At 40.5% G+C, this 26,620-nt stretch overlaps 1 protein-coding gene across 12 annotated transcripts in view; it reads left to right on the top strand.

Annotated features, from left to right (window-relative positions):
- The window catches only part of NEK10 (NIMA related kinase 10), a 160,234-nt gene that overhangs the window by 16,928 nt on the left and 116,686 nt on the right, over nucleotides 1-26,620 (top strand). For all 12 annotated transcript variants that reach the window (XM_039527070.1, XM_039527072.1, XM_039527069.1 and 9 more), the window contains 12 exons: nucleotides 1,248-1,381; nucleotides 3,129-3,227; nucleotides 7,404-7,488; nucleotides 8,706-8,747; nucleotides 13,390-13,468; nucleotides 13,874-13,941; nucleotides 15,526-15,605; nucleotides 18,271-18,357; nucleotides 20,598-20,822; nucleotides 21,713-21,852; nucleotides 22,978-23,039; nucleotides 25,888-25,965. In XM_039527070.1, the coding sequence (XP_039383004.1) occupies nucleotides 1,284-1,381; nucleotides 3,129-3,227; nucleotides 7,404-7,488; nucleotides 8,706-8,747; nucleotides 13,390-13,468; nucleotides 13,874-13,941; nucleotides 15,526-15,605; nucleotides 18,271-18,357; nucleotides 20,598-20,822; nucleotides 21,713-21,852; nucleotides 22,978-23,039; nucleotides 25,888-25,965 (1,143 nt within the window). In that variant the 5' untranslated portion in view covers nucleotides 1,248-1,283. The remainder of the gene's footprint in view (nucleotides 1-1,247; nucleotides 1,382-3,128; nucleotides 3,228-7,403; nucleotides 7,489-8,705; nucleotides 8,748-13,389; nucleotides 13,469-13,873; nucleotides 13,942-15,525; nucleotides 15,606-18,270; nucleotides 18,358-20,597; nucleotides 20,823-21,712; nucleotides 21,853-22,977; nucleotides 23,040-25,887; nucleotides 25,966-26,620) is intronic.

Here is a 26,620-nt window from a genome sequence, read left to right as displayed (position 1 = left end):
TGCTCGTGTCTGTTCCACATCCCGCCCTCCTTCCCCTCTATCAGAATTGTCTGGCAAGAAGGAACTGAGGGTGTGGGGGGGAGTGCACAGCACCCCTTATACCGCACCATGAAGGCGCCACTCCGGGGGTCGGTAGGGGCGCTCCCTATGGGTACTGCTAGGGGAAAAACTTCTGACACCAGTGCATGTGGAGAGCATGCACACCTATTGTGGAACAGACATGAGCAACACATCTTGAAGAACACCAGTTACAGAAAAGGTAACTGTCTTTTTTTCTAGTGTTTGTAGCAAAGTCCTCTTTCCCCCGACTCCCTGTTGGGACTTCTCTCTACCATCCCTACTTCTTGTGAATCCACATAATTGTGAGTGTTACTCGGTGGTCTAGCTGGATGGCCTATTTCTCTTGTTCTTCTACATTCTATTCAACATGATTTTCATGGGATTGACTGCTGTGGCATGGCTGAAAGTCCTGACATTTTGGAGGCAGTCCTGAGAAATCCATCCAAAGCCCAATGTAGCTAGATATGTAACATAGCAAGGAGCCTCCTTACTGCTTGTAAATCCATTGCTGATGCTGTACAAAGGTGTGGAGAATTGATCCAAAGGATTCTTTGTAACATACAGGGCTATGTATTTGCTTCACTGAGGCTGAAGTTTGCAAGCTCTGAGGCAGCTAAATGTGAAAAATTATCCTCCAGGATGCTATCACAGTGGATAGCAGTGGTTGGAGGGAGTATTGTGTGTGAATGCACTGCACCTGTTTACACAAATCAAGCTAGTAGGTATGGACATCCTTACAGTAACTAAGGGTGATAGAAACACTTAGCATTTAAAGTTGAAATGGCTGAGTCACCTAATACAGACAGACCTCTAAAATGACAGGAAATATTGTACTTCTGTGCAGCTGTGTGAGTGGGATTGACAGTAAAATTTCTGAAACAGTGTATAATATCAATGGTTTAATACAACCTGTAGCAGGCTGGCCTGGAGGGTCCCTGATCTCAAAATTTGTCACATTTCTTCATCTACCAGTTTGATTCAGCACTGTGTTGGATCAGCATATTAATATAGCTTTGTTTGCATTGTGGGATGTATGCATTACCTTTATAATGGCAACTGTTGGATCTTAAGTTAGATAGTATCTGAAATCCCAATAAGTATTTGAGAAGACAAAAGCTAATCTTTTCTCTGCTTGGTTACTTTCTATATACTGTTTGCCTTATACATGCCCTTCCTTGCATTTTCAGCTCCCAGCCATTAACTTTGAAACTGCTCAAAATAGTATGACCAAGTCAGAACAATACACCAACAAGACTAATGGACAAAGAAGCCGATGTCAATGGCAAGAATCAACTGAAGCTGTTGAACTTGAAAACTTTAGGTAAAGATCGTACCTTTCTTTTAATCAAATATGCAAAGTATGGATGGAGCATGAACTTGGATTTCTAATCCTAACTTTGCTTCTATGGGTTTAAATCACACCTTTAAATTTACAACAGTTTTTCTTCTTACCTTATTAATGATGATTTTTTTAAAAATAACAAAGGAGAGGTTAACAGTGCTAAAGGTATAATGGCTACTTGGAACCCCAGAATCTCATGCTTTTTAACTGGTAAATATTTGAAGGACATATTAAATTATACATATTCACTTCTAAAGGAAAGAAGAGATGTGTGGTTTGCAAAATGCAACAAATAATCAGATTAAAGGTTTCCCAAGGGCAGTTAGGCAGTTCAGATTGCTGTTTCATTAAGCATTTTTTTTATTTGCATTGTTACAAACACAGGAAGGAATCATAAGATGCCTAAGGTAGAATCTGTTTTGTTCTTCTGATGTTGTGTGTTCTTAGGTGCACCCATTATTTAAATGTATTTGGTTAAGAAAGTTCTGCCAGCCATCCTACCTGAAAAGTTGAACATATCACATTTAATTGGTTGAAATGCTTTGTTATATCATCAGGGTTGTACTGTGTACAAGTGTCCTGGCTGTGAGAGAGCATGAGCGCACACCACATCAGGAGAATTAGGAGGTTGGATAATCAGGGGATCTTGAGCACATTCCTCAAAGCCTGTTGGGCTTCCTCTTCAAAGGATAGAAGACGTGTGCAGCTCCTAAGATTTGGAGGACAGAAGCACCAATCTTTCAGAGTTTAGAAGCTTTGTTCAAACCTTGGGAGACACATCTGACCTCTTAGCTAAATGAGAGTTGGATAATTGAGATCTCACTGTTTTGTTTTTAATTAATTTTTAAAACATTCTATAACATATTAAAACTTCTCTAAATCAAACATCATTAGGAAATATCAGAAATATGAAATATGGCTATTTTTAACCTTCAGAAACCCTGTTATGTCAGACTAATTCTGTTTCTGAAAGTGCTACATCTTTCTAAGCATTTAGGTTAACAGCACATGCGTTTAATTATTATGAATTATTGTCCTTCAAGACCTTTTCTTCATGACTGGCTGGTCCCTGTCACTGGCCCAAAATGGTTCCGTGCCACTTCACTCTCATTTGTCATTGTTATTTATATAACACTTAAAGCGTGCATCATGCTTTCCAGACAGAAGGCACTGTTGCTGCCCCCAAAAGCTTACACCATACATTGAACATTACATAACAAAAAGTGATGGTAGACAATAGGGTGGGCACTGGAGTAAGGTTGGGACCATGCAACTTAGGATCATGCATTAAGTCAGTAGTTCAGAATCAGGGGTTTAGCTTTTTCTGATGCATTTTGCGGTTGATGTTTCTTTTAAGTAATTTGGTTTTACCTTATGAGTATTTTTTAATACTGTTAATACATCCGAAAGTGATATGATTCAGTGAGTAAAAAAAGAGAGGCAGAGCTGGAGCCACAGTACCAGTAGGGACAATGTATGAAGGCAGTTACCGAATGGCTGCTCCCACTTGCTGCTGCATAGGCTTTGAGATCTGCTAAATGCTAATTTAAATAAAAGTAGTAGTCATGTTAGTTAAACAATTTATGTTGTCATACACTATTATAATCTCAACAGTTAACTGTCTGCTAATAAAGTGTGCTTTCTCCTCATTAACTTTCAGTAATCTAAATTTATCTTACTACAATGTAATTAACAATACTGCATTTTTCTCCCTCCCCCCGCGCAGTGTGAACTACAGGAATGAGAGAAATTTTAGCAAGCATGTTCAACACAAACAGTTTCAAGAAATCTTTACAGCTTTGGTTAAGAACAGACTTATCTGCAGGTAAGAATATGTGATACATGTATGTCTGGAATAGAGGAGACTACTCATTTGCTTGGATTAGGCAGGGATCCAAGAAGAGTAAGTAAGGTGTGGCTTGTACACATCAGCAACAGTCCCTGTTGTATGGAAACTGTTGGTTTCACAATATGGGTCTGGGAGATCTTTAATATAAAAAAAAAAAAGTGGGCAAAAACTGGGTCTCCCAATCTAAATGGGCAGATGATAACAATACTTCTCTGCTTCCTGAGTTCATTTACACACTGGAACCTGTTGTCTTAAAATTCTGTAATTTTTTTGTTGGAAGTCAATTCTTTGATTTCCCCTGTTGCTGATGGCATGCCCATCTACAGAAAAAACAGGCTCCATGTCGCTCATTTTGCTCATCTCGATTGCATCAGCACTGTAAAACTAGCTTGCTACTCATAGTTACTTGACCATTGAAGGCTTATAGAGAAGAAACCCTTTTCATACCATTTCTCATAGAATTAGATTGAAACTTCACATTAAATTGTAAGGACTGGCCTAACAGTCACAGCTGGGCTGGTGTCCACAGGTAAGGAAGTCCACTAGATGGTAGGGATCAGAGTAATTGCTAGAGCCGTGATCAATAAGCAAAAGTGAGAGTCAGGCTGGGGATCCGAGACTGGAGATTAGAGTTAATTACCAGGCTGGAATCAGGAGACAAGAGTGAGGGACAGAGTCAGGCTGGGGTTAGATATTTGAGATCAGAAGCAAGATGCAGTCTGGAGTCGCCAAAGGCCAGAAGTCTGTGTGGTTTGTCCAGGAAACTTCCTGGAGTGCCCTCCAGGGTTAAGTATTGCATTTGGCCAATCAGAAGGCTGCAGGGTGCTGTCACTCTAGACAGGGGTGGGCAAACTTTTTGGCCCGAGGGCCACATCGAGGTTGCGCAACTGTATGGAGGCAGGGTAGGGAAGGCTGTGCCTCCCCAAACAGCCTGGCCCCTGCCCCCTATCTGCCCCGTCCCACTTCCCGCCCCCTGACTGCCCCCCTCAGAACCTCCACCCCATCCAACGCCCCCTGCTCCTTGGTCCCTACCGGCCCGCTCCCGGGCCCCCCACCCCCTGTTTAGCCCCACTACTCCCTGTCCCCTGACTGCCCTGACCCCTATCCACACCCCTGCCCCCTGACAGCCTCCTGGGGACTCCCACCCCTATCCAACCACCCCCTTCTCCTCATCACCAGACCACCCCTCCTGGGCCCCCCCACCCCTAACTCCCTCCTGGGATCCCACCCCCTTATCCAACCTCCCCAATCCCTGTCCCCTGCCTGCCCTCTCGACCCCTATCCACATCCCCGCCCCCTGACAGGCCTCCCGGGACTCCCACTCCCAAGCCCCCCATTTCCTATCCCTGACTGCCCCCCCAGAACCTCTGCTTCATCCAACCACCCCGTCCTTCATGACTGCTCCCCTTGGACTCCCCTCTCCCTTTCCCAACCCCCCCGCTCCCTCCCCCTTACCAGCAGCAGGAGCTTGCAGCTATGACACCCGGCCAGAGCCAGCTGCGCTCCCCACGCTGCCCAGCGGAGCGGCGGGCCAGAGCGCTGCCCGCGTGGCAGTGTGGCTGCGGGCGAGGGGAAACAGCAGGAAAGGGGCCAGGGACTAGGGTCCCTGGCCGGGAGCTCAGGGGCCGGGCAGGACAGTCCCGCAGGCTGGATGTGGCCCGCAGGCTGTAGTTTGCCCATGTCTGCTCTAGACCCTTGGGGCAGTACTTCCTGCAGTGCCTAACTGTCAATGTGCTCCATGGATGTAGCTCTGCGTGTCCCCCCCACACCCCATCCTCTCCAGTGGCAATATGGGAATGTCAGCCATCCCAGGCTCCACAGACCTGGGTTCTAGTCTCACAGATCTTTACAGAAATAAGTGAAAGACATTCAAGAAAATATGGGCACTGAAATTTATTTTCTGAAAGAAATGTATATTTTATATTTAAATAAAATTTTCTATTTAAATCCCAGGTAAAATTTTCAAAAAACACCCAAGTGATTTAGGGGCTTTAAGGCCCGCATTATAAAGATATTTAGGCTCCTAAAGATCCAGTTAGCTGTCTAGGGGGATTTTCAAAGAACTTAACCAAGTTAGTCACCCACCTCCCATTAAAAATCATGAAAGTCAGTGGGAATTTGACACCTAACTTGCTTAGACCCTTTTGTAAATTCCACTAGATGCCTATCTGCATCTTTAGACACGTAAATACCTTTGTAAGTCTGGTCCTACTTTTAATTTTCAACAGTGTTTTATGCACTTAGGAGCCTAAGTCTCCTTGCAATGGGACTTTGGCCATGTCTGCACTACAGACTTCTGGGCTGACATAGCTCTTCCAGGAATCATTCCTGACCAACATAGCTGTATTGACAGAAACCCCTAGTGCAGAGGCAGGTATACTTGCAAAACTACACTTTTGCCACTATATCTTATTTTGCTCAGGGCAGTGAGTGGAAGAAACTATGGCAGTAAAAGTGCAGCTTTGCTGGTATAGCTGCATCCACGCGAGGAGCACTTTGCTGGTAGAGTACAGAGGTATAGCTATAGTGGTAAAAGCTCTCCTAGTGTAGACATGGGCTTAGGTTCCTATGTGCCTAAGTCACTTTTGAAAATGGGACTTAGACTCTTAATTCACTTAGGCACTTTTGAAAATTTTAGCCCCCTTCTCTTTTGGGTACAGTGCAATGTGTCATTGTACTCCTGTAGAGGAACTGTAATGAGACAATTTCATTTGCTGATAATTCAAGGAAACTGTACGTTATCTCTTTCCAAACGCTTTATGCATTGTGACAAACCTAATTATTTCTGACTTTTTTGTTTTTTCATCCCTTTGACGATGCTATAATAAAGTTAGTACCTTGTATTGAAAATGAAAGACCTGGATGAGGTTAATATTGCTAGCATATATTAATAGCCCTGTGAAACCAGTAACACAAGTGCAGTCACAAGGGGATTACATGCTCTTTTATAAGCACATTGCTACTAGTATGTTGATAGCCTCTCTTTACAACAACTGCCATTGCAGAAGGTCAAAGCCTCTAGAGGTTGCATTGGATAACTACTACCCTGTAGGGGAACACGAAAGACAGATTGCCCTGTTAAAGCCTATGGATTCTGTCAGGGATCTGGGCCTCCTGAAAAACTGAGATTTTAAGGAATCACTTCTTAAGGCATGCTGAAGAGCACTCCCCTTCGATTCCACACACCATTGCCAAACAGAATAGAGATCATTTTACAGCATGTAATAAGCACAACCCCCACCCCCTTTGCAAAAGCATTCTGTGCAAGCCATCAATTTTCCTTGAAAGCAAAGTACCACTTTTCTGGGGAGGCAAGTGTGAGCCTCTAGGATAGAGCCTCTACTCTTAACAGGGCTTGGGTGCAAAGAGGTTGTGCCAAATACATTGATGCTGGAGTTCTATTTGCATCTATTACGGCACGGCCTTTATTTTTATCAAAATATTTTTAGCCATTGGCTTAATTCCCAACAGCAAATGATAACAAGGGAAGAGAACTGCCACATCACATAGACTTCTGTTTCTGGATAACTTGTCCAGATAAATACAGATACACACCCCTTTATAGGTAGATACTCACCCCTTATATATAGAGATTGAGTATCTATCTATAAAAAGGGGTGTGTGTGTGTGTGTGTGTATAGGTGTCTAAAGATTTTTTTATAAGAATACAGAATATATAACTTTCAAAGACAATGGAAAACTATTTGTTTGTATTGTATCTTGAAAAGCTATAGATCAGTAATACTCATTCCTGGAACTTGGTAGTACTGTTGTATCTAGGTGCTTCACTTTAAGCACATGGGCAGTCCCATTGAAATCAGGGGGACTACTTGTGCTTAAAGATCAGCATGTGCTTTTCTGGATTAGGGCCTGAGTGAATATTGTGTCTATTAGGTGTAACAAGTGCTGGTTAGTAATGTGCAGTTTAATGAAATCTAATGTGTTCATAGGGGATTCATATTGTGTCAGCTATATTGTATTTACAGTGCTTGAATACAAGTAGTATTAAAATATGCTGTTTTGTTGGTTTTCGTGCTTAATCTTATAATGATTCATGCCCCAAATTGAAAAACAGTGTTACATATGTTCATTGTTATGCATTTGTTATTGTCTCAGGTTTATAACTGGATGTTTTTGATGTTTCTGCTACAGGGAGTGGGTTAACCGAGCCCCATCCATCCATTTCCTGAGAGTACTAATCTGTCTTAGATTATTAATGAGGGATCCATGCTATCAGGTTGGTTTGCCAAAATATTGTTTCTTATTGAAAGACAGAACACATATAAACTATATATGTATTGTATATGTAATATGAAATTATAACTACAAACATTCAACAAAACTCCAGTAGTGAACGTTTAACCAAGTAAGAGTACTGAAACTGCAAAACTGTTGCAGTTGATACAAACATTTTGCTGTATACATGTGCCTTTTGCAGAATACATTTATTCAACTTCTGATGTTTCCTGTACAGTATATATAGTCATTAACTCTTAATAAGAACATAGGAATTACTATAGCAGAAGAGATGAACAGTCGAGTCTAAGAATCCTGTTCCTGATACTGGCCAACTCTGTAGAGAGACATATAAAGCCCTCACAATGCAAATGCATTAATTGTAGAAAACGATAACATTGGGGGAAAATACCATCCCACTGTTCCCACTGGTGTTCATCTGGTATTCTGAAATATAATGACTGGGTGCCATTAATATTATCCTAGCTGTTATGATTATAGATTGTTATTCATATAGGTTAAAAAGGTTTAAAAACACTGGGCATATTTTAGTCTTCAAAAAAGAAGACTGAGGGTGGACGTGATAACAGTCTTCAAATACGTTAAGGACTGATATAAAGAGGTGATCAATTGTTCATATCCACTGCAGGTAGGACAAGAAGTAATGGGCTTATCTGCAGCAAGGGAGATTCAGGTTAACTATTAGGAAAAACTTACTCTAAGGGTAGTTAAGATCTGGAATAGGCTTCCAAGGGAGGTTAGCAGCAAAGGGAGGTTAGGAAATCCCCATCGCTGGAGGCTTTTAAAAACAGACTGGACAAACACTGGTGAGGGATAGTCTAGGTTTACTTGGTCCTGCCACAGTGCAGGTGGCTGGACTTGATAACTTCTTGAGGTCCCTTCCAGTCCTACATTTCTATGGTTCCATATCTCTAATCCTCTTTAGAAGCTTAATCTATTTGCCTCAGCATACTGCAGTTCCATGCATTCCGTAGCTTAATCATACATTATTGTCCCAATTTTCAGATGTTTAAAATTAAATGTAAGTATCCTGATTTTTGAAGGTGCCACAAGCACCCACAAATTCCATTAACTTCATTATGCTTTGGGAGAGCTCAGCACTGCCAAAAACAGGCCATTTATATTAAAGTACCCATTTGTCCCAATGTTTCTGTGTTATGACAAACTTAATTAGTTTTCTTCTTTATTTTTGTTCAGGAAGTGCTCCATAACCTGGGTGGGATTGAAAATCTAGCCCAGGTAAAATATTCTTTGTTTTTGTCTCTTATCTTATACAATAGTTTGTTTTTGCAAAGGCAAGAATGAAATGTATTGTAAAAGTGTTATTCTGTTGTAGGGTGACCAGACAGCAAATGTGAAAAATCGGGACAGGGGGTGGGGGGAAATAGGAGCCTATATAAGAAAAAGACCCAAAAATCGGGACTGGGTCTATAAACTTGGGACATCTGGTCACCCTATTCAGTTGGCACAGGAAGAGAAATAAATTTGTTCTCCGATTAGCACATGGATAAGTAGGTGTGGTTACCAGTTATGCCCAAAGCAACTGTACATGTAATTAAGTAGCGTGCACCAATGACATTTTCTTCCAGCTAATTGGATTAGACAGTAGCTAGTTTGCTAAAGTGAAAAAGACTATTAAAGGTCAACACATGTTTGGCTCAATCATGAGAATAAATTCTAGGATTTTGAGGGAAGGGTGTGTAAAGTCCCCGACTGACTTCTCTGAAGGAATAACAAAAGTGACAGAAACACTATTAGTTTGAAATAAAAGCACACTGAAATGACTGTTTTTCACAGATTGCTGTGCTTTAATTAATGAGATCTGTTAGGGTTTTTTTTATATCATTGCTTCCCGTGCATAGCATTCCATGTTGCTGGATGTGACTTTGGTCACGGCAAATTAAAAGAAAAGTCTCTGGGCAGTTGTGAAAAGGACAAAATAAATAGAAATATAATTTTGAAAAAAATCAAAATGCATGACATTATTTTTTGTTCTGCACAAAATAGTTTTTATTTGTCCAGGTTTAATTCTTGCAGACAAAAAGGGTAGCACATATTATGTGGTAATACAACTGTTTGGAACACAGAAGCTAGCATTCTGGAATACAGCATTGATTAATTTAGTCTGATGATCCAGGGAAGCCAAAATGCCTTTGGAATGCATCTTATGTTAAAAGTTTTCATGTTCATTAGGTTCCATTTTATGGAAAGTAAAAATGTAATCCTGGTAAAAAAATGCTAAAATTGTTTTCAAATCACCAGACAGTAGGTCATGGATGCATGTCTGTGGCTCCCACTGTGCCCACATTGGCTCTCCAAATCTAAACAAATTCAGTTTCAAAGAATAAAGCTCTCATTTCAGAGTACACTTGTGCGTCCTACTTGTGCTATGTTGGTGTAGGTATTGAATCCTTCCTCTCTATTTAGGGTGACCAGACGTCCCGATAAAATCGGGAATGTCCCGATATTTAATTGTTCCACGTCCTGACCGATGTTTGGTCGGGACGACTATTTATTTATTTATTTATTTATTTTTGCTCCACCGGCAGCACTATTTTCTTTCTTTCTTTTTTTTCCCCTCTGCTGCCCCCCCCCGCCCCTCCCTCCCATGTGGCTCGATATTTTATTCCTCTCATTTGGTCACCCTATCTCCATTAGACTCCCTTTATGCTCAGGGTTCAAAATATTCAGCTCTTAAGGTTCACAGTGAAGTTTGCTCAAGTGTTTACTGTCACATCAAATCGCCCACATACAAATATCTCCAAATGTCAGACGTTATGACTATTTTTTTACACCATTAAATCCATTAGTCTAATGGCAACTGTGGCAATAGTGCGGCTATGTACTGTGTATTGTATTATTGGTGCAGCAGTAGCACTGCTTATAGTTAAAATTACATAATAGTTTTCATTCTAGCCCCTGTTTTCACTTGCTCATAGCTTTCTGAAACTTTCACCTTCTGTGCTGAATTTTTCAGGCTTGGTGTCTGCCTGACGGTGAATTATTTTTAGAAATGAAATCTTAGCAGTATGATATCTCACTACGCACTCCGTTACTAAGTTGTTGCTGAGAGGTTAGTAGAGGCTCATAGGTTTTGTGTATGAAGTATGGCTGTGCAGATTAGTAAGCTGGTATTAGTGAGGATCCACTCTATGTTAATTTTGCTTCTAGAGAGAAGGAATCATAAGTGATTGTGCACTTCCAGCACAGACTGTGAAAAACTGACACCCTAGGATATGCTGTTTTGGGTTATATGCTGTTATGTTTGTAGCCCCATATTTCCTCCCAATAGCTTTCATAAAAGTCATGCGGAGACCTGTATAAAACTTTGGATTCTGAAATCATTACTATGTGCTGCCTCATCAATATTCTATGACATTTAAATTGCGTAGCAAGCTGGTTGTTTGAAAGAAAATTGCACTCATCTTACTTAAGGCAGCAATCTAAAAGAGTAAACTCATGGCAGAGATTCTTCTTAAAACAGAATGATTGGTAATAGTCTTACCAGATACTGGTGCGAACCACAAAAGCACTACACATTTCAACATTATTGGTAGCATAACCCTTGACTGTGCCTCATTATGAGAAATTTGCTCATTTGAGATGCAAATGTGCCTTTGTCTAGGAAACATCTGGTATACTATGAGTGTCACTTAATTATTGATATCAGAAATGCTGAGCCTTAAAATTAAGTTTCTAATTAATTCAAGCTCTCTTCTCTACTATATGTTCTTGTTGTGTTCCTCATTGTAGATATTAGCTGTATGATTTAAAAGCTTTTAAAGTCATTTTGGCTTTGACAGTCTGAAAAATGTCATCTGGAAGTCTCTGCTAAATGGTGATACAGTAGTTCAGTTCTTCACCTTTGGAAACCTGATGTCGAGTACTACTCTATAATCAGAAGTAAAATTGCTCAGTTGACCTGAAATAGTCATCATACAGTTTGCAGTATCTGCTCATAGGAACCCAACACTGTACTAACAGAATAGTTTCAGGTCACTTTTTAGGAATTGGGATGCTTGAACAGCATTATGTGCCAAATGAAAAACCAATGCACCCAAAAGTACACCTGCTATTGCAGACTGTACCATGGTCAGATTCAGTTTTCCCCAGCATAACCCCTGGTGGCAGTTAGTCCACATGGAATAGGATTGCAAGTTGCCAACAACGCCACCTGTGCCTTCAAGGGGCTTAGTATGAGCCAGTTTACTCCCAAAAGAGGGTGGTGCAGACTGGGAATAGACCCTAGATATCTAATATAAAAAAGCCACGTTTCATCTACTTAGCTGCAGTCTTTTAGAAAGAACATGCCAAATTAGTTGCTTCTGTAATTCAGACTAATATAGTAAGGCTTTGTGTCACTCTCCAGTGGCTAGCTAGACCACATGCAGAAATTATAATTTTGATGTGTCTTCTGTGCTAGGGTGTCCTGTGTGTTAGCTCAGGTGGTGTGGTTCATGTTGTTAGATCCAGAGGTTGCCCAGTTCAGTTGCTGGAGATGACCCAAATGGGCATTAGTACATTTATAGAGCCTTTCACGGACGCACAATTTGTATCCACATCTGATACGTGGCTCTCTTACCCAGGCCAGGATCCAGCTTCTAGCCTTCCCAGGGGGCAGGGTCTTGGGGAGAAGAGGAGAGGCAGGGGCAAAAAGTGGATGGGACCCTGTTCTGATGTTCCTGCTACACAGTCCATCTTTTGTCCTTTGCACCTAAGGAGATGGGTGATGGGTAGGGCTGGGTAGCGATGGTGTGGGATTCTGGAGAAGAGGTTCATTAATTCCTGTTAGGTTATTGCTGGGTTATTTGAACAGTTAACTTAGTAACTGATGGGTCTGTTTATTTACGAGTATATTTTAAAAACTAGTCCAGAACCTCCAGAGCATTGACTGAGCTCTCTTTCATCATAAAGTAGTAAACAGGAAGAGGGCAATTAACTCAGGTAGATGTTGTTAATTAGCAATGACTATTATAATCAGACGTGTAATGGAAAAAGCTAGTTTCTACCATAACTGTGGAGAATGTAATATCTCTTCCTAATGCTGTAGTGCGGTGGCTTTGAACCTTTCCAGGCTTCTGTACCCCTTTCAGGAGTCTGATTTGTCTTGTGTACCCCCAGGTTTCACCTCACTTAAAAACTACTTGCTTACAAAATCAGACATAAAAATAAAAGTGTCACAGCACACTATTACTGAAAAATTGCATACTGTCTCACTTGTACCATATAATTATAAAATAAACCAAGTGGAATATAAATGCTCTACTTACATTTCAGTGTATAAGTATATAGAACAGTATAAACAAGTAATTGTCTGTATGAAATTTTAGTTTATACTGACTTCGCTAGTGTTTTTCCCTGAAAGATCTGTATTTACCCCCAGCGCCAGTGGTACACATACCCCTAGATAAGAACCACTGCTTTAGTGTCCTTCAGCCATAGCAGTTTATAGTCTCTTGTGAAGTTGGTGCACCACCTATAGGCAATGCTTGTGCATAGCACTTTCAAATCTATACAGTAAAACCTCCATTTTACAGACACCAGTCTTACTTACAACTGACCAGTTATAAAAAAAACAAAAACATTTTTCTCTATGGAAAAATAAAAATCACATAATGAAAGTAATATTGATGAAGAACAAGTTGGCATCCTTTCACATTTAGATGCCTTCAGCGCATTGCAAATCACTTTGCAGTAGTTTGAAGGACAAGAAAAAGTGATAGATTGCAGCATGCTGCGACGGATACACCCTACCTACTGTAATTTTGAGATGTTCAAGTTTATGAACTTTTCCATATATGAACTTGTCAATCCCCAATTAGTTTGTAAAATAGAGACTCTACTGTATATATGTTAACATTGTATTTTGTCCCGCTTACAGTATATGGAAACAGTAGCAAACGGATATCTTGGCTTTGGAGAAGAGCAGCATAATGTAGACAAATTGGTCAACATGACATGTGAGTGTTGTAACTGACATATGCATTTATAACCTTAATATGGATGAGGAGCAAGGTTTATATGACAGACTGAGGGATGCTTAAAATATTTGAAAATGGTTTAGCAATTGTAGTGTTGCTAGACACTTTCCAAACATGGTCATGCAAAAGAGAACAGTACTTGAGTAGACGAAAGCACAGCGCAATAGCAGATCTCACTCTTGTACATCTGTAGTAATGCTTCTGAAGAAATTGACACTTCTTTGTACATTAAAATATTGAATAACATAAATTATATCATGTCAAGAACATACCCAATTTCAGAGTGTAAGTCAATGTTTTAGACCTGTTATTTTATTATTCTATTAAAAAAATGAAAAATCTTAAATTTGAGACACTCAGTTTGTGATTTCCTTCATTTCACAGATATTTTTCAAAAACTCTCTGCTGTTAAAGATCAAAGAGAATGGGTTATAGCCAGTGGAGCACATAAAGTAAGTGGTTTAAAGAACAGTTAATTATAACCAATCAGCTTCCTGTGTGAATGATTTATACTTCCTAAATTTGATCAAGCAGGGATCAAACTCCCTCCATTTTTCAAATGACTGTAACATAAGCTAACATCAGTTCTTTGACTTGTCAGCCTGGGCTAAGATCATCTGAGTTGTCTCTTTTTATGTCAGCTGCTGAGATGTTTTTGTTGGCCTTATGCACAAATTGTGGATCATTTCATTGAGTTAATTTAACCCTTTAAACATTTTGGTAAAGCTTGTTCCTATAAAGGCAACATCAAATTTACTTTGTTAAACTATATATTATTAAGGTATAAATAGCCTTGAAATATCTTCTATAAACAAAAGCCTTGATCCTAAAATTGGGTCTCTAAGGGTATGTCTCAGGTTGCAGCTCAAACTCTGGGAGCCTCCCGTGTCACAGGGCCCTAGGGCCTGGGCTCCAGCCTGAGCCCAAAGATCTACACTGCAATTAAATAGACCCTTAGCCAGGGCTGGCTCCAGGGTTTTTGCTGCCCCAAGAGGCGGAAAAAATACTAATAAAAAAATAAAAAGCCGCGATCGTGATCGGTGGCAATTCGGCGGTAGCTCCACCGCACTGCTTTCTTCTTTGGCGGCACTTCGGCGGCAGGTCCTTCCCTCCGAGAGGGACCGAGGGACCCGCCGCCGAAGAGCCCAACGTGCTGCCCCTTCCCCTTGGCCGCCCCAAGCACCTGCTTGCTCAGCTTGCCCCATAAGCCTGAGTCAGCTGGCACAGGCAACTTGCGGGTTTTTAATTGCAGTATAGACATATCCTCCCACAGACGTGTGTGGAATACTCTTGACCTCATTGGGGCTCATCATGATGGCAGGGATGTGCACTTAGTGCGATCTGTTTGTAGATTTGGGGCCAAAATTAGAAACAGTTGAGATCAGTAATAGTGCAACTAGTGTTTCATGTATAAGTCTGATGCAAAATGAAGGCAATTTTATTTACATCAGATGGTTCAGGAGAGAAAAAAGCAGTCCATGAAGTAGGGCAGGCTTACAACAAGTAAAAATGGAAAACTGGTTTATTTTAGAAAACCACAACTGCATTTATAAAAATATTAAATACGTAAATCACTTTAAGATTTGAGTTATTAACAGAATACATATGAGGCCTTAAAATTACAAACATAGTTATTTTAAATATAAACTAAAAAGTTTTTTACTTGGTAGGACCTAAGTTCAGGGTTCTCAGTGTCTTGCAGCAGCAGATGCCACCCTTAGTACTTTAAGTAGGGCAGATGCTTTACCCTGCTTGAGTTGTTTCAGATACTGTGTTGACTATTGGAGGAGAAATACACTTTCCTGACCTTAAGACTTGGCAAGTATGGAAAAGAGCAAAATGCTTTTCTGATATATTTATTTGAAATCTCTAAGGCTAGTCATGCATTCAGTGATGATTAGTGTCTTTGCTAGATATGTACATTTATTTATTTTAATAGTATTTAAATTTTACTGAACAAATATGCATGTTTAGGGTCCTAATTGAAAAACACATCATGTATATAGATTTATCTTTTTAAATCTCTAATTTTCCAGACTTTAGTAAATTTGCTAGGAGCCAGAGACAGTAATGTGCTGTTGGGTGCACTCCTTGCTCTTACTAGCTTAGCAGAAAGGTAAGTTCATTTTAATAGCTGTTGTTTGCAATTAATCTTAGCTCTTGCAAAAATATTGAAGCTGACATTTACCGGGAGATAAGTGTTACTGTACAAGCTAAAGTCTCTGTCCTGAAGAGACGGAGGCATATACTTATGTTAGTCTGTCTGGAGTGGCTCACAACCGTGAGTGCCTACCTCAGGGTAGACTGTCAAAAACAGGGCATACACCCAAAATGGGTGGTAAATTCTATAATTAGATTTCACCAAGCCAATAACAAATATGAACTCCTAGATCATTGTAACAAGTCTTACCATGGAGTCACAGACAATTCCCTTAGACTCTCCAGTCTATCTTACCACCTAAGCAAGCTGGACTTAGTGATGAATGGTCACTTACACCAAAAAATCACGAAATATTCAGGTTGCTTCCAGTCACTTACCCCAGATCAATTGGTCTAGATTTTACACTAAAGACAACACCTGTAGCCAATCCCATAATAAACTATCTAAAAGTTTACTAACTAGGAAAAAGAAATGAGTTATTTACAGGTTAAAGTAAGCAAACATATAGGCACAAATGAGTTACAATCTAAATTCTAAGAGTGACAGAGTTGGAGTGACCTGTCAATTCAAAATGTCTTTCAGGACAGACCCAGGGGTAACTCCCAGGAATCTCTGGCTTCACTTGAGTATTCCTGGCCCTGTGAGAGTTCAAACAGCAAAGAGATGACAAATTTTCCTATACCTTTGTTTTATTTATTTTATAAGCCTCCAAGTCCATAGGATTAGCTTCCTTGCATGTAGTATTTCCAAGGTCTGATAGGGCTATTTACCAATCCTTTGTATTCCTTGATGGCCCATCTCATTTTGATTGTTGTTCTGGATGGGTGGGAGAAGCATTCTTCCCATCTGTATAAGCCTTTGCACGATCAAGGCCTTACTCTTTCCAGTTGTTTAAATATACATAGCCCTGATCCTTCAAGACAGACCCTATTCCCATGTTGGAGCACTTTGCAAGACTAGGGCCATACAGTCCCATCCCGCAGTCCCTATGCAGGCCTTGGAGTTGATGTTCTCCATTATTATTCTATTGACTTCCAAACTTGGAGAACAACTTTATGCTTTAGAGATTTTACACAGAGAGAGAGAAGGCATTTGAAACATGTTTTGGTTTGCATTCTCTATTAACCCTTCCCGCCCCCCCACCCCCCCCACGAGATACTCAGAATTATAGATATTTTGGTCTTCCATTTAATTTTATACTAGGAGTGAAATACATTTATCTTGCCTGAATATCATTAACCTGATGTTGAAAGGTTATTCCTTTTCAAATACCATTGCACAAATCACACCTGCAAAGACCAGAATTTTTCACCCCCAAAAGAACACATAAGTTCTCCGGTTTACTTAGGCCATGTCTACACTTACAACCTTACAGTGGCACAGATGTACCGATACAACTGTGCCGCTGTAAGAGCATTTGTGCAGGCACATTAGGCTGACAGGAAGAGTGCTCTCCTGTCGACATAATAAAACCAACTCAACGAGTGGTGGTAGCTATGTTGGCGGGAGAGCTTCTCTCACCGACATAGCGCTGTGCATATGAGCGCTTATGCTGGCAAAACTTATGTCCCTCAGGGGTGTGTTTTTTCACAACCCTGAGCAACAAAAGTTTTGCCAACATAAGTGCTGGTGTAGACATCACCTAAATGTAAAATCCACTCTCAATTCAGAAGAATGCTCATTCCAAATCCCTACTAGGGAAGATAAGGTCTGAATTTGTAATCTATGCTTTTCTTAAATCCATTATTGTCTTCAGCAGCTTTCCAAAAATGCTGTTTCCTTTGTCAGAATAATTAGGCCACTTTCAGTTAACTCTGCTTCTTTTAGTACATTTGAACGTTTTTCTTTTCCTTGTAGTAATTTAAAACTGATTTTTCCCTCACTTGAGTACTCTTTAATACTATTTTAAAAGATTCTTAATTTTATCTGAAAAGAACATCCTATATAATGGGTAAGCAGTTATTTCAAATTAGGGCACTGAGTCGGGAGAGAAGTAAGTCCTTAACTTTAAGTAATGAAGTCAGTGGGACTTAAGCACATATTTAAGTGTTATTCTGAATATGGATACTTTCTGAATCAGGGCCTAGATTATTATAATCTTCTAGAGTTAAAGAATTTGGTAATTATGATGCCCTGTAAATTCAGTTATTCACTTGTAAATTGCAGCTTCCATTGAGTATTCCTCATATAAACTACTTTTATTTACACTTACACAGGATAAGCAAAATAGTAATAGAATATAATAAAAATATGAAGACATTATATTTGCATAATAAAAAATTAAACATCAGCTTTTGTAGTTAGTTTTTTCAAAGTTGGTTTTCTAAGCATATTAAATATTTAACCTTTCCCCCTAATTTACCATGTTAATATTTCACTAAACCAATCTGTATTATATAAAAAAAAGAGTAAACTTATGCAGGGTCAGTGTGGAACCAACTTATTTTTGTATTTTTAAACCTGAATATACAATGTGACATCATTACCTGAGCCATAAAGAAAGACAGTGAGCCAAAGCAATGGATGATGAAGTATAAGTAGGCAGAAGCGAAGTAAAAATAACACTTGTTTTTCATATAATTTTATTTTATGTAAATATCCAATTTTTTTCCGTTTTTAGCCCAGAATGTAGGGAGAAGATCAGTGAGCTCGCCATTGTAGAAAACTTGCTGGTAATATTACATGAATATGACTTGCTATCTAAAAGGTAGGACCTTATTTATAGACTAATTATGTTAAATACTTCTCTGTTTTAAATTTTATTTTGAGATATTGCATTTATTTAATTAGAGTGGTAAAGTTTCAAAGCTGTGGCATTTAAAATCAGATATTGATGCAGTAAAATGTTCTTTGGTGGTTATCTAGTACATGTTATTGTCTTTCTTCCCATTGATGGGTTACATCCTAGCCTACAATTCAGCATAAATGGACTGTAAAGCTGCCCTAAAGTATAACTGAGAATTCCCTGGGCACTAGACCACTGCCACCTGTGGGAGCTGGAGGCATGGCCAAAGAGCATGCTGGACTGTGGTATTTCAGTTGGGGGCCATTATAACATGGCATAAATTAGAGCAGCCCTGAGACTGCTCTAGTTTATATCTGGGACTGGTTCAGATCCCAACAGTCTTGTAGATCAGAGGTGTACAAAGATATTCCTACCTACTTTAAAGTCATCACAGCTCAGTTGGACTTGATGATTGGGGCTGATAAGTCCATATTTGAAAGAAACTGGTGGTAAAGTGGTCACTGGGTATTAAGTACAAAACATCAAGAAGACAAAAACACTCTCTCAAACATGATTGCATTTTAGTCACCAAAGAATATCAGACATTTTAAAACAGAGATTTTATTGCATATTTAACTTATAATTAGGGACAGGGAAACCAAATAACAGGAACAAACTGAATCTTCTGGCATATTTGAAAAAAGTTCTGGTTAACTTTAAAAAAAAAATACTACTTCATTATGGGAAAAAAAAAAAAAGGAGTGACCATGACAGAAAAGATTCTCTGCTGAATACTGCTCTGTGACTGCAGTAGTCTTAAGTTTCAAATTCAAGGAAGAAGTAATTGAAGTTGAAAAATTAGCTAAGTTTGAAGGTTCAAAATACGAGTTTTCATTCTTGTACACTTCAGCACTTTGTGATTCCAGATTGAAGTAGAAGAGCCAAAACACAGTGAAATACCATTTTCTTGTGGTCTCTCTAGCCGTATTGTGGAGGGAGGAAGTAATAGAAATCTTGTGAGAACTTTTTCTTGTGACATTTCCAGCCAATTCTGTGAACACAAGTGTGGAGAAAGATCCATATTCTACCATAGGTTATTCTACCATAACCTATGAACCACCACTACTTGTAATCCATTAAAAAGAAAGAAGGAATTCAGAAAAACGACAGCAATGGCTAACGAGTTCACCTGGAAAACATTATCGATGGAACCAGAATCCAGCTTCACTGAATATTAACACAATAATGCAAAGGGCTGGTGCTGCCAGCCCTGCAACTGCAGGGACCCACAAGACATGGGTCTTCATCAGTTCAAGGGTTGTATATACTGTATTCAGTGATGAGCTGCCAAAATCTTAACAACTGGTTCCCTATAAAAAGTTCTGATTTAAGGATGGGGAGCGGGGGAGGGGCCGAGGGCCCCTGCAGGGCCTGGGCCAATTGCCCCACTTGCCTCCTCTCCTCTGGCCAGCCCTGGAGCTTGCAGCAGCCCACCCACACACCTTGCTGGGCCATTCAAAAAGCGGCAGCAGGATGACTCCAGAGCTCAGCTGAGCTGCCCAGCTGGTGGTGGCGGCTGGTCACGCTGCAGCTGGGGGTAGCGGGGGAAGGGCTGGAGGAGCCTCAGCCTCCCCAGCTGGGAATCCTGGGAGCAACAGGATGGTCCAGCACGCGGACCAGAGTTCTTTGCCCACCCCCTGGCCCTTTAACAACCAGTTCTCCACGGAGGTCTAATTTTAGCAACCGGTTCTTGAGAACCTGTGGGAACCTGCTCCAGCTCACCACTGACTGTATTAGTTGCAGTGTCGCAGGGTCTGGAGTTTGAATTGCTTCATGCTGACTAAGTGCCCTCTAGCACCATCTCTGATTTCAGAGCCCCATCTGAAGTGAATTTAGAGAGGCTTACAGACATGTCTGAACAGCTAATACACGTGCAGGAAGTGATACAAACTTATTAGTGTTATGAATTACTGCGCACCCAAAATGTGACAGGCTTCATTTAATAAAGTTTAGGGCCATTTTAATAGGTGAATAAAATATGACACCTTACTGAATGTAACTTAACAGAAAATGTATTACAGATTACTTGGGCATCTTTGTATATACAGTAGCACTAAGTAACAAGAATGTAATAGGAATTGCAATAATAACTAACTGTCTGGGTGATTTAACATAGGTGACCTATATGGTGAGGTTATAATTTGTTGCTGATCTCTTTCTAGGCTGACTGCAGAGCTGCTACGCCTCCTCTGTGCTGAGTCACAAGTCAAAGAGCAAGTGAAACTGTATGAAGGAGTTCCTATCCTGCTCAGTTTGCTCCATTCAGATCATCTCAAGCTTTTGTGGAGTGTAGTTTGGATTCTGGTACAGATTTGTGAAGATCATGAGACTAGTGTGGAAATCCGTATTTGGGGCGGTATCAAGCAACTCCTTCATATATTACAGGGGTAGGTCTTCAGTCTTCAAGATCAGTATAATTGTCAATGACTTTTCCTCATATTTTAAGGTCATCACACAACCATTTGACCTCAGGAGGTCATCTAGTCCAACCTCCTGCTCTCAAAGCAAGACTAACACCGACTGAATTATCCCAGCCAGGGCAATGTATAAAAAAGCTTTCATCCTCTGCTTCTAGCGGTATTTGCAGACCTTACGTACTGCAGAAATTAAAAGAAAACAGGTGGATAATTCAAACATTAATGACTATGAAGTGTATTTTTTTCAAATATACTATGCTTTTCAAAAGTATAACATGGCTTTGCTGTGTTAAATCAATTAAATAGAGATAAAATACATAGTTAGTGTCCATATAATTTCCATGTTGATTAGGCAGGTAGAAAGGGACATCTATTTTGTTATTTGGATTTATGAATTTTTTTATAGTATGTTAAATTTTCAGTCTAGTGATAAGACCATGGGCCTAAGTTTTCAACAGTGACTAATGATTTTGGATACCTGAGTTTTTGGATGCCTAACTTAAGCTATTTTCAAGGGGCCTAATTTTCAGAAAATCCTTTAAAAATCAGGTCCTATTGAAATATTTGTGGTTGGGCACCCTACATCAGTACTTGCTTTAGTAAATTTAGGTTACAGTTCAAACTCTTCCCCACAATGTCTTATTTGAAACTATAAAGGGGGCTAAACTGTTTACCCATTCACTGTGTGGTTTATATCTGATGCTTTTGATGTTAATTTGAAATGTATAAGTGCTTTTTAAATTTTTCATTGGGGAATATATGTAGATGTAGAGACAGAAATAGAAATCCAGGCAAATTTCAGAAATGGCTAACAAAGATATTTATTAAATATTTATTTTACGCTGTGATTTGTTTTCCAGAGATAGAAATCTAGTTTCTGATCGTTCTTCTATTGGGAGTTTATCTAGTGCAAATGCAGCAGGGAGAATCCAACAGCTTCGTTTGTCAGAAGATTTAAGTCCTCAAGAAATACAAGAAAATACTTTCTCCCTTCAAGCAGGTATGTATATTGGGCCTCGTCTTCCACAGCTTTGCATTTTGTATAGTCACTTATACCTGTGCGAAGTGGGGTGCAATGTTATCAGATCAGAATGGTATCATTTTACATTCACTCTGCAGAGGAGGAGAATCAGGTCAGCTGTGAGGTTTTTTTAGATGTGCAATATCAATGATTTTTTCATCACAAAATGAAGGAAGTAGTATTCAAGAGCTCAACTGGTGTTTCTGCTTTAAACTCTTGCTTTAACTCAAGGAAAATTTAAATTCAGTTATTAAAGTTTTACTTCATATCCAACTTTAGTGTACTCATAAATAGCCTTGAAAGGATTCGATTTTTATCAGTAAATGTTGGTAAACACGATTCCACCATACATGCACAAACTGACAACATATCAATAATAATCAAATTTACAGATAAGCAAAGTAAGAAAAATGCTGCTTGAGAACTTATTAGAATTTGATTTAAGAATATATACGTTGTATATTTTGATGTCATGTTGATAATTTGTGTTTTAACTGTTATAAAGGTTTAACTTCTAAAATCTCAATGTCTACTGTTATTAAATAATTGTCTGACCCCCCCCCACATTTGACCCTTCCCCCATGATTTCTTGCAGCTATGAAAATGTAAATAGCTAAAAACTAAAAAAATGCTTAAAACCCATACTTTTACACAACTGTGACAATTTAAATTGATAAAAAAAATTAAAAATGCTTAAAATAAACATTAATAATATCTCTCAAAATTATTAAATACAAATTAAGTTCTGCCAAGCCTACTCATAATGTGCTTATCCTGGGGATAATGTATTAGAACTTGTTCAGACTTTCAGTTTCACCTCTCAGGACCCAGTAGTGCTCAGGTGACATTGCTTAGTAGGTCTCAGTATCACGGTCCTGTCAAAGAAATAGCATGCATCTAACATCAGAGTCTGTCTGGGACATATTTCTTGTGTACTTTTTATGACTGCTTCCTTAATATTCCTAGTGTAAGTCAATGGGAGGTAAGCACCTAACTTGCTTAGGTACTTTTGCAAATCCTGTTAAGCACCTATCTGCATCTTTAGGCACCTAAGTACCTTTGTGAATCTGGTCCTGAATATTTATATATGATTTTTCATTCTAGCTTGTTGTGCTGCAATTACTGAACTGGTGCTCAATGACACTAATGCTCACCAAGTAGTACAGGTAGGAAGACTTTATCACTTCCATATCTCTTGTTTATTTACTTGTGTCTCCTTGTGCATTTGTACTGGTGGTTTATAACTCTCATAAACTCATAGACGTTAAAGCCAGACAGGACCATCATGATCATCTAGTCTGACCTCTTGTACATCCCAGGCCCCAGAATCTCACAGTAATAGGCCCATAACCTCTGGCATTGTCTTTCACCCCTAGGGCTCTTCTTCCATCCTGGTCTGGTCTCCCAGCCAGTCCTCCAAGCTCTCCTTCCATGGGGCTCTGACGTCCGGTCCCAAACACTGGCAAGGTTTCCCACCCCTACAGCGGCCTCCTAGTCACACTGGGCTTTATTCACCAAGAGTACTGGTCCTGCAGGAGCCTTTTCCTTTTTGGCCCAGAAGTGTCCACCAGCGCAGCTCCCTGGCTTCCCCTTTTTAATGCAGCCACCTTCTACTCTGTATAGGGAATTGCCTGAGTCTCCTCAGGTGGGGCTCATTCCGTTACCAGGGGTGGCTTACCCCCAGGCTCTCCAGCCCACAGGACAAGCCACTTAGTTACATTCACCTTTCGCAAATTCCTGATTTTGTCCAGTGGAGTCATATGGAGGTGGGAATAAAGCATTTCCAGCTGTACATCCAGCTTAGAAGTCATCCTGGCCTGCAGTTGCTGGGGCAGACAGCCAAAGGCATGCAGCCACAGTGTACAGCTTATTGCCTTTATGAAAGGAGTACAGTATATGTAGGGTGACCGTATTTCCCAAAGAGAAAATGGGACACCCCTAGCTGCTCACCCGAGGCATATTCAGGATAGAAAAAATTGTCTTAGAATTGACTGACAAACATAAATTCTAAGGCTCATGTACACTCTGGCATTTCATCTCTGGACTTGTGGATTTTAACAAGTGACATCATTTTAATTGGCTAGAATTTATGGTTCTAAAAATGGTTTTAATTAGTGGACTCTTGTATGGATCCTATGCACACCCCAAGGTGCTCAAACTCAGTAATTAATGCCAAATAAAAAATGCATAGCCATCTATTATATACTACATTTTAAGTCAAGACCATGAATGATACATGAGTGAAATCATCAATACATTCGCTTTAAACGCAGAGACATACCTAAAGGGAGTAGAGCAGGGGTTCTCAAACTTCATTGAGTTGAAACCCTCTTCTGACAACAAAAATTATTACACTGCCCCAGGATGGGAGACCAAAGCATGAGCCTGCCTAAGCCTGAGTGCCCGAGACGGGGGGGCCAAAGCCGAAGGGCTTCATCCCAAACCATGGGGCTTGTAACCTGAGCCCTGCCGCCCCAAGCTGAAGCCAAAGCCTGAGCCCTGGGTGGTGGGCTCGGGCTTTGGCTTCGGTCCCCGGCGGTGGGGCTCGGGCTCCGGGCCCAGGCAGAAGGGCTTGGGCTTCGACTGTGGGCCTAGGCGGTGGGCCTTGGGCTTCAACTTTGGGCCCGAGCAGAGGGGCTCAGGCTTCAGCTTTGGGCCCGGGTGGTGGGGCTCAGGCTTTGGCTTCCGGCCCAGGCCCCAGCCAGTCTAACGCCAACCCTTGCAACCCCATTAAAATGGGGTTGCAACCCACTTTGGGGTCCTGACCCACAATTTGAGAACTGCTGGAGTAAAGGGAAGGAGAGTGCTTAGATAGAACAGGCACAGGGTTTTGAAATACTTTAGGTGCCTACTAGGCAAGAGGAGGAGTGGAAAAGAGTCTGAAAAAAATTAACTCCTTGTATAGCTTAAGCACTCAGAAGCAGATGAAGATTTATTGGGGCCCTGGGCACAAAGAGGTTTTAGGCTTACCACAACCTCTTGCTATGGGGCCCCACACCCTGCTCTTCCTCTCCCCAACAAAGTCCTGCCCTTGGCCAGGGTAGAAGCCAGAGCCAGGCTATGGTAAGAGGCACAGGTGCCCATGGAACCCAGGCCACTGTGATGAGCCCTGGACTCTCCACCTGCCGTGGATGGTGTGCCCTGGGCAGCTGGAGGGTTTGGGGCTTCTTACAGCAACTGGGGCTTACATGGCGGCTCTTACCATGGCCCGGCTCTGGCTTCTGGCCTGGCCAGGGGGTGGGACCCCAGGGAAAAGAGGAGGAGTGAGGGTTGGGGCCTCAGGGGAAGAATAGGAGCAGGATGTGGGATCACAGTTCTGGCATTGGTGGCCCATCCACTTCTACTCAGGTTCCAGCGCTCCTGCGGTGGGCCCCAAAATTGGCCAGGGACCCTGGGTACAGGCTCTCTGGATCCATAAATTAATCTGCCACTGTAAACACTAGAATTATAGAAACCATATAGGTTTAGAGAAACCATTTTTATCTGAGTCACACATGTTATCTTAATAGGAATCCATTTTTTTGTTTTTATAGTTAAGTCAGATTAAATGTTAAAAACAGTACATCTTTTTTTTTTTCCCCCCTGATCTACAACATGATTTTCACAGAATCAGACTGGGGACATAGACATATTTCCAGAACTATCACATAGGGTTTTATTCCAGCTCAGGGCTTTTTTGGTGCATAAATGTCTGATCACGACATTCCAAAATGCACAGTGGATGATGGGCGCTCTAGTGGTGCAATCCCTTTGACTTCAGTGCAGCTCAACATGGCTTCAGAGTCCATCTGCATGTGCAGGATCAGTTTACAATCAATGTAATGATGGTTTTGCTCTTATGAGCTTTTCACTGATCCTACCTTAAAACTTAGTGTATAATAGATAGCTAAGAACTTTTCAAATTGACATTAACTTCTGAATTGTTTACATGAAGTAACATTTAATTTTGTTTCCACTTTCTGTCCTAGAGCAGCACGCTAACATTGATGACTTTCCTTTATGTTTCTTTTCCAGGAAAATGGGGTATATACAATAGCAAAACTGATTTTACCAAGCAAACAAAGGAATGCAGTAAAAGCTAATTTATTACAGGTAATTCTCTTTCACGTTGAAAGCTTTACATAGTCTTTGGAAATTTATCTTATGATTTTTGGTATTTTAATATACAGTAGCAACTTTATTAACCACTTTATTAAAAAATATATGAAACAAATGGCAGATGGCTATACCACAGGAAAGTAAAAGTTAAATCATGACCTTATGTGTTTTTATTCTACTATAAAACACTTTATGCTTCTTGTATCCTATGTAACATAGAAGAAAGTGAAAGACAAAACTTTTGTCGTTCAGAGGTGTTAAAACCTCCATCCCTGAAAGACAAAAGTTTTGTTGATAAGTGCCAGTGTGAACAGTGTTTTGTCAGCAGGAGCACTCTCCTGCTGATAGCGCTACTGCCGCTCCCTGGGGGTGGAAGTTTTTTGTTGGCAGGAGAGCTGACAAACAGCGGCTACACTGCATGCCTTTTAGAGGCACAGCTGTAGCGGCACAGCCATGTCACCAAAAGCTGCATAGTGTAGTCATAGCCTTAGATGTGATGAAATCCCACTTTCCAGACAGCCCAATGTACATTCTCCCTTTGTCAAGCCTATGGCTTTCACTGAAAGCCGATAAACACTCGACACAATGCTACTGACTTCAGTTCTTTTGAGTTGGAGCACCTTGCTGTGATTGTTAAATAAAGTATAGC

The sequence above is a fragment of the Mauremys reevesii genome, linkage group 2, assembly GCF_016161935.1.
Source record: "Mauremys reevesii isolate NIE-2019 linkage group 2, ASM1616193v1, whole genome shotgun sequence".
In the NCBI taxonomy this organism is placed as follows: Eukaryota; Metazoa; Chordata; order Testudines; family Geoemydidae; genus Mauremys; species Mauremys reevesii.
The sequence above is the reverse complement of the archived record's forward strand: the minus strand, read 5'-3'. Positions and strand labels throughout refer to the sequence as shown.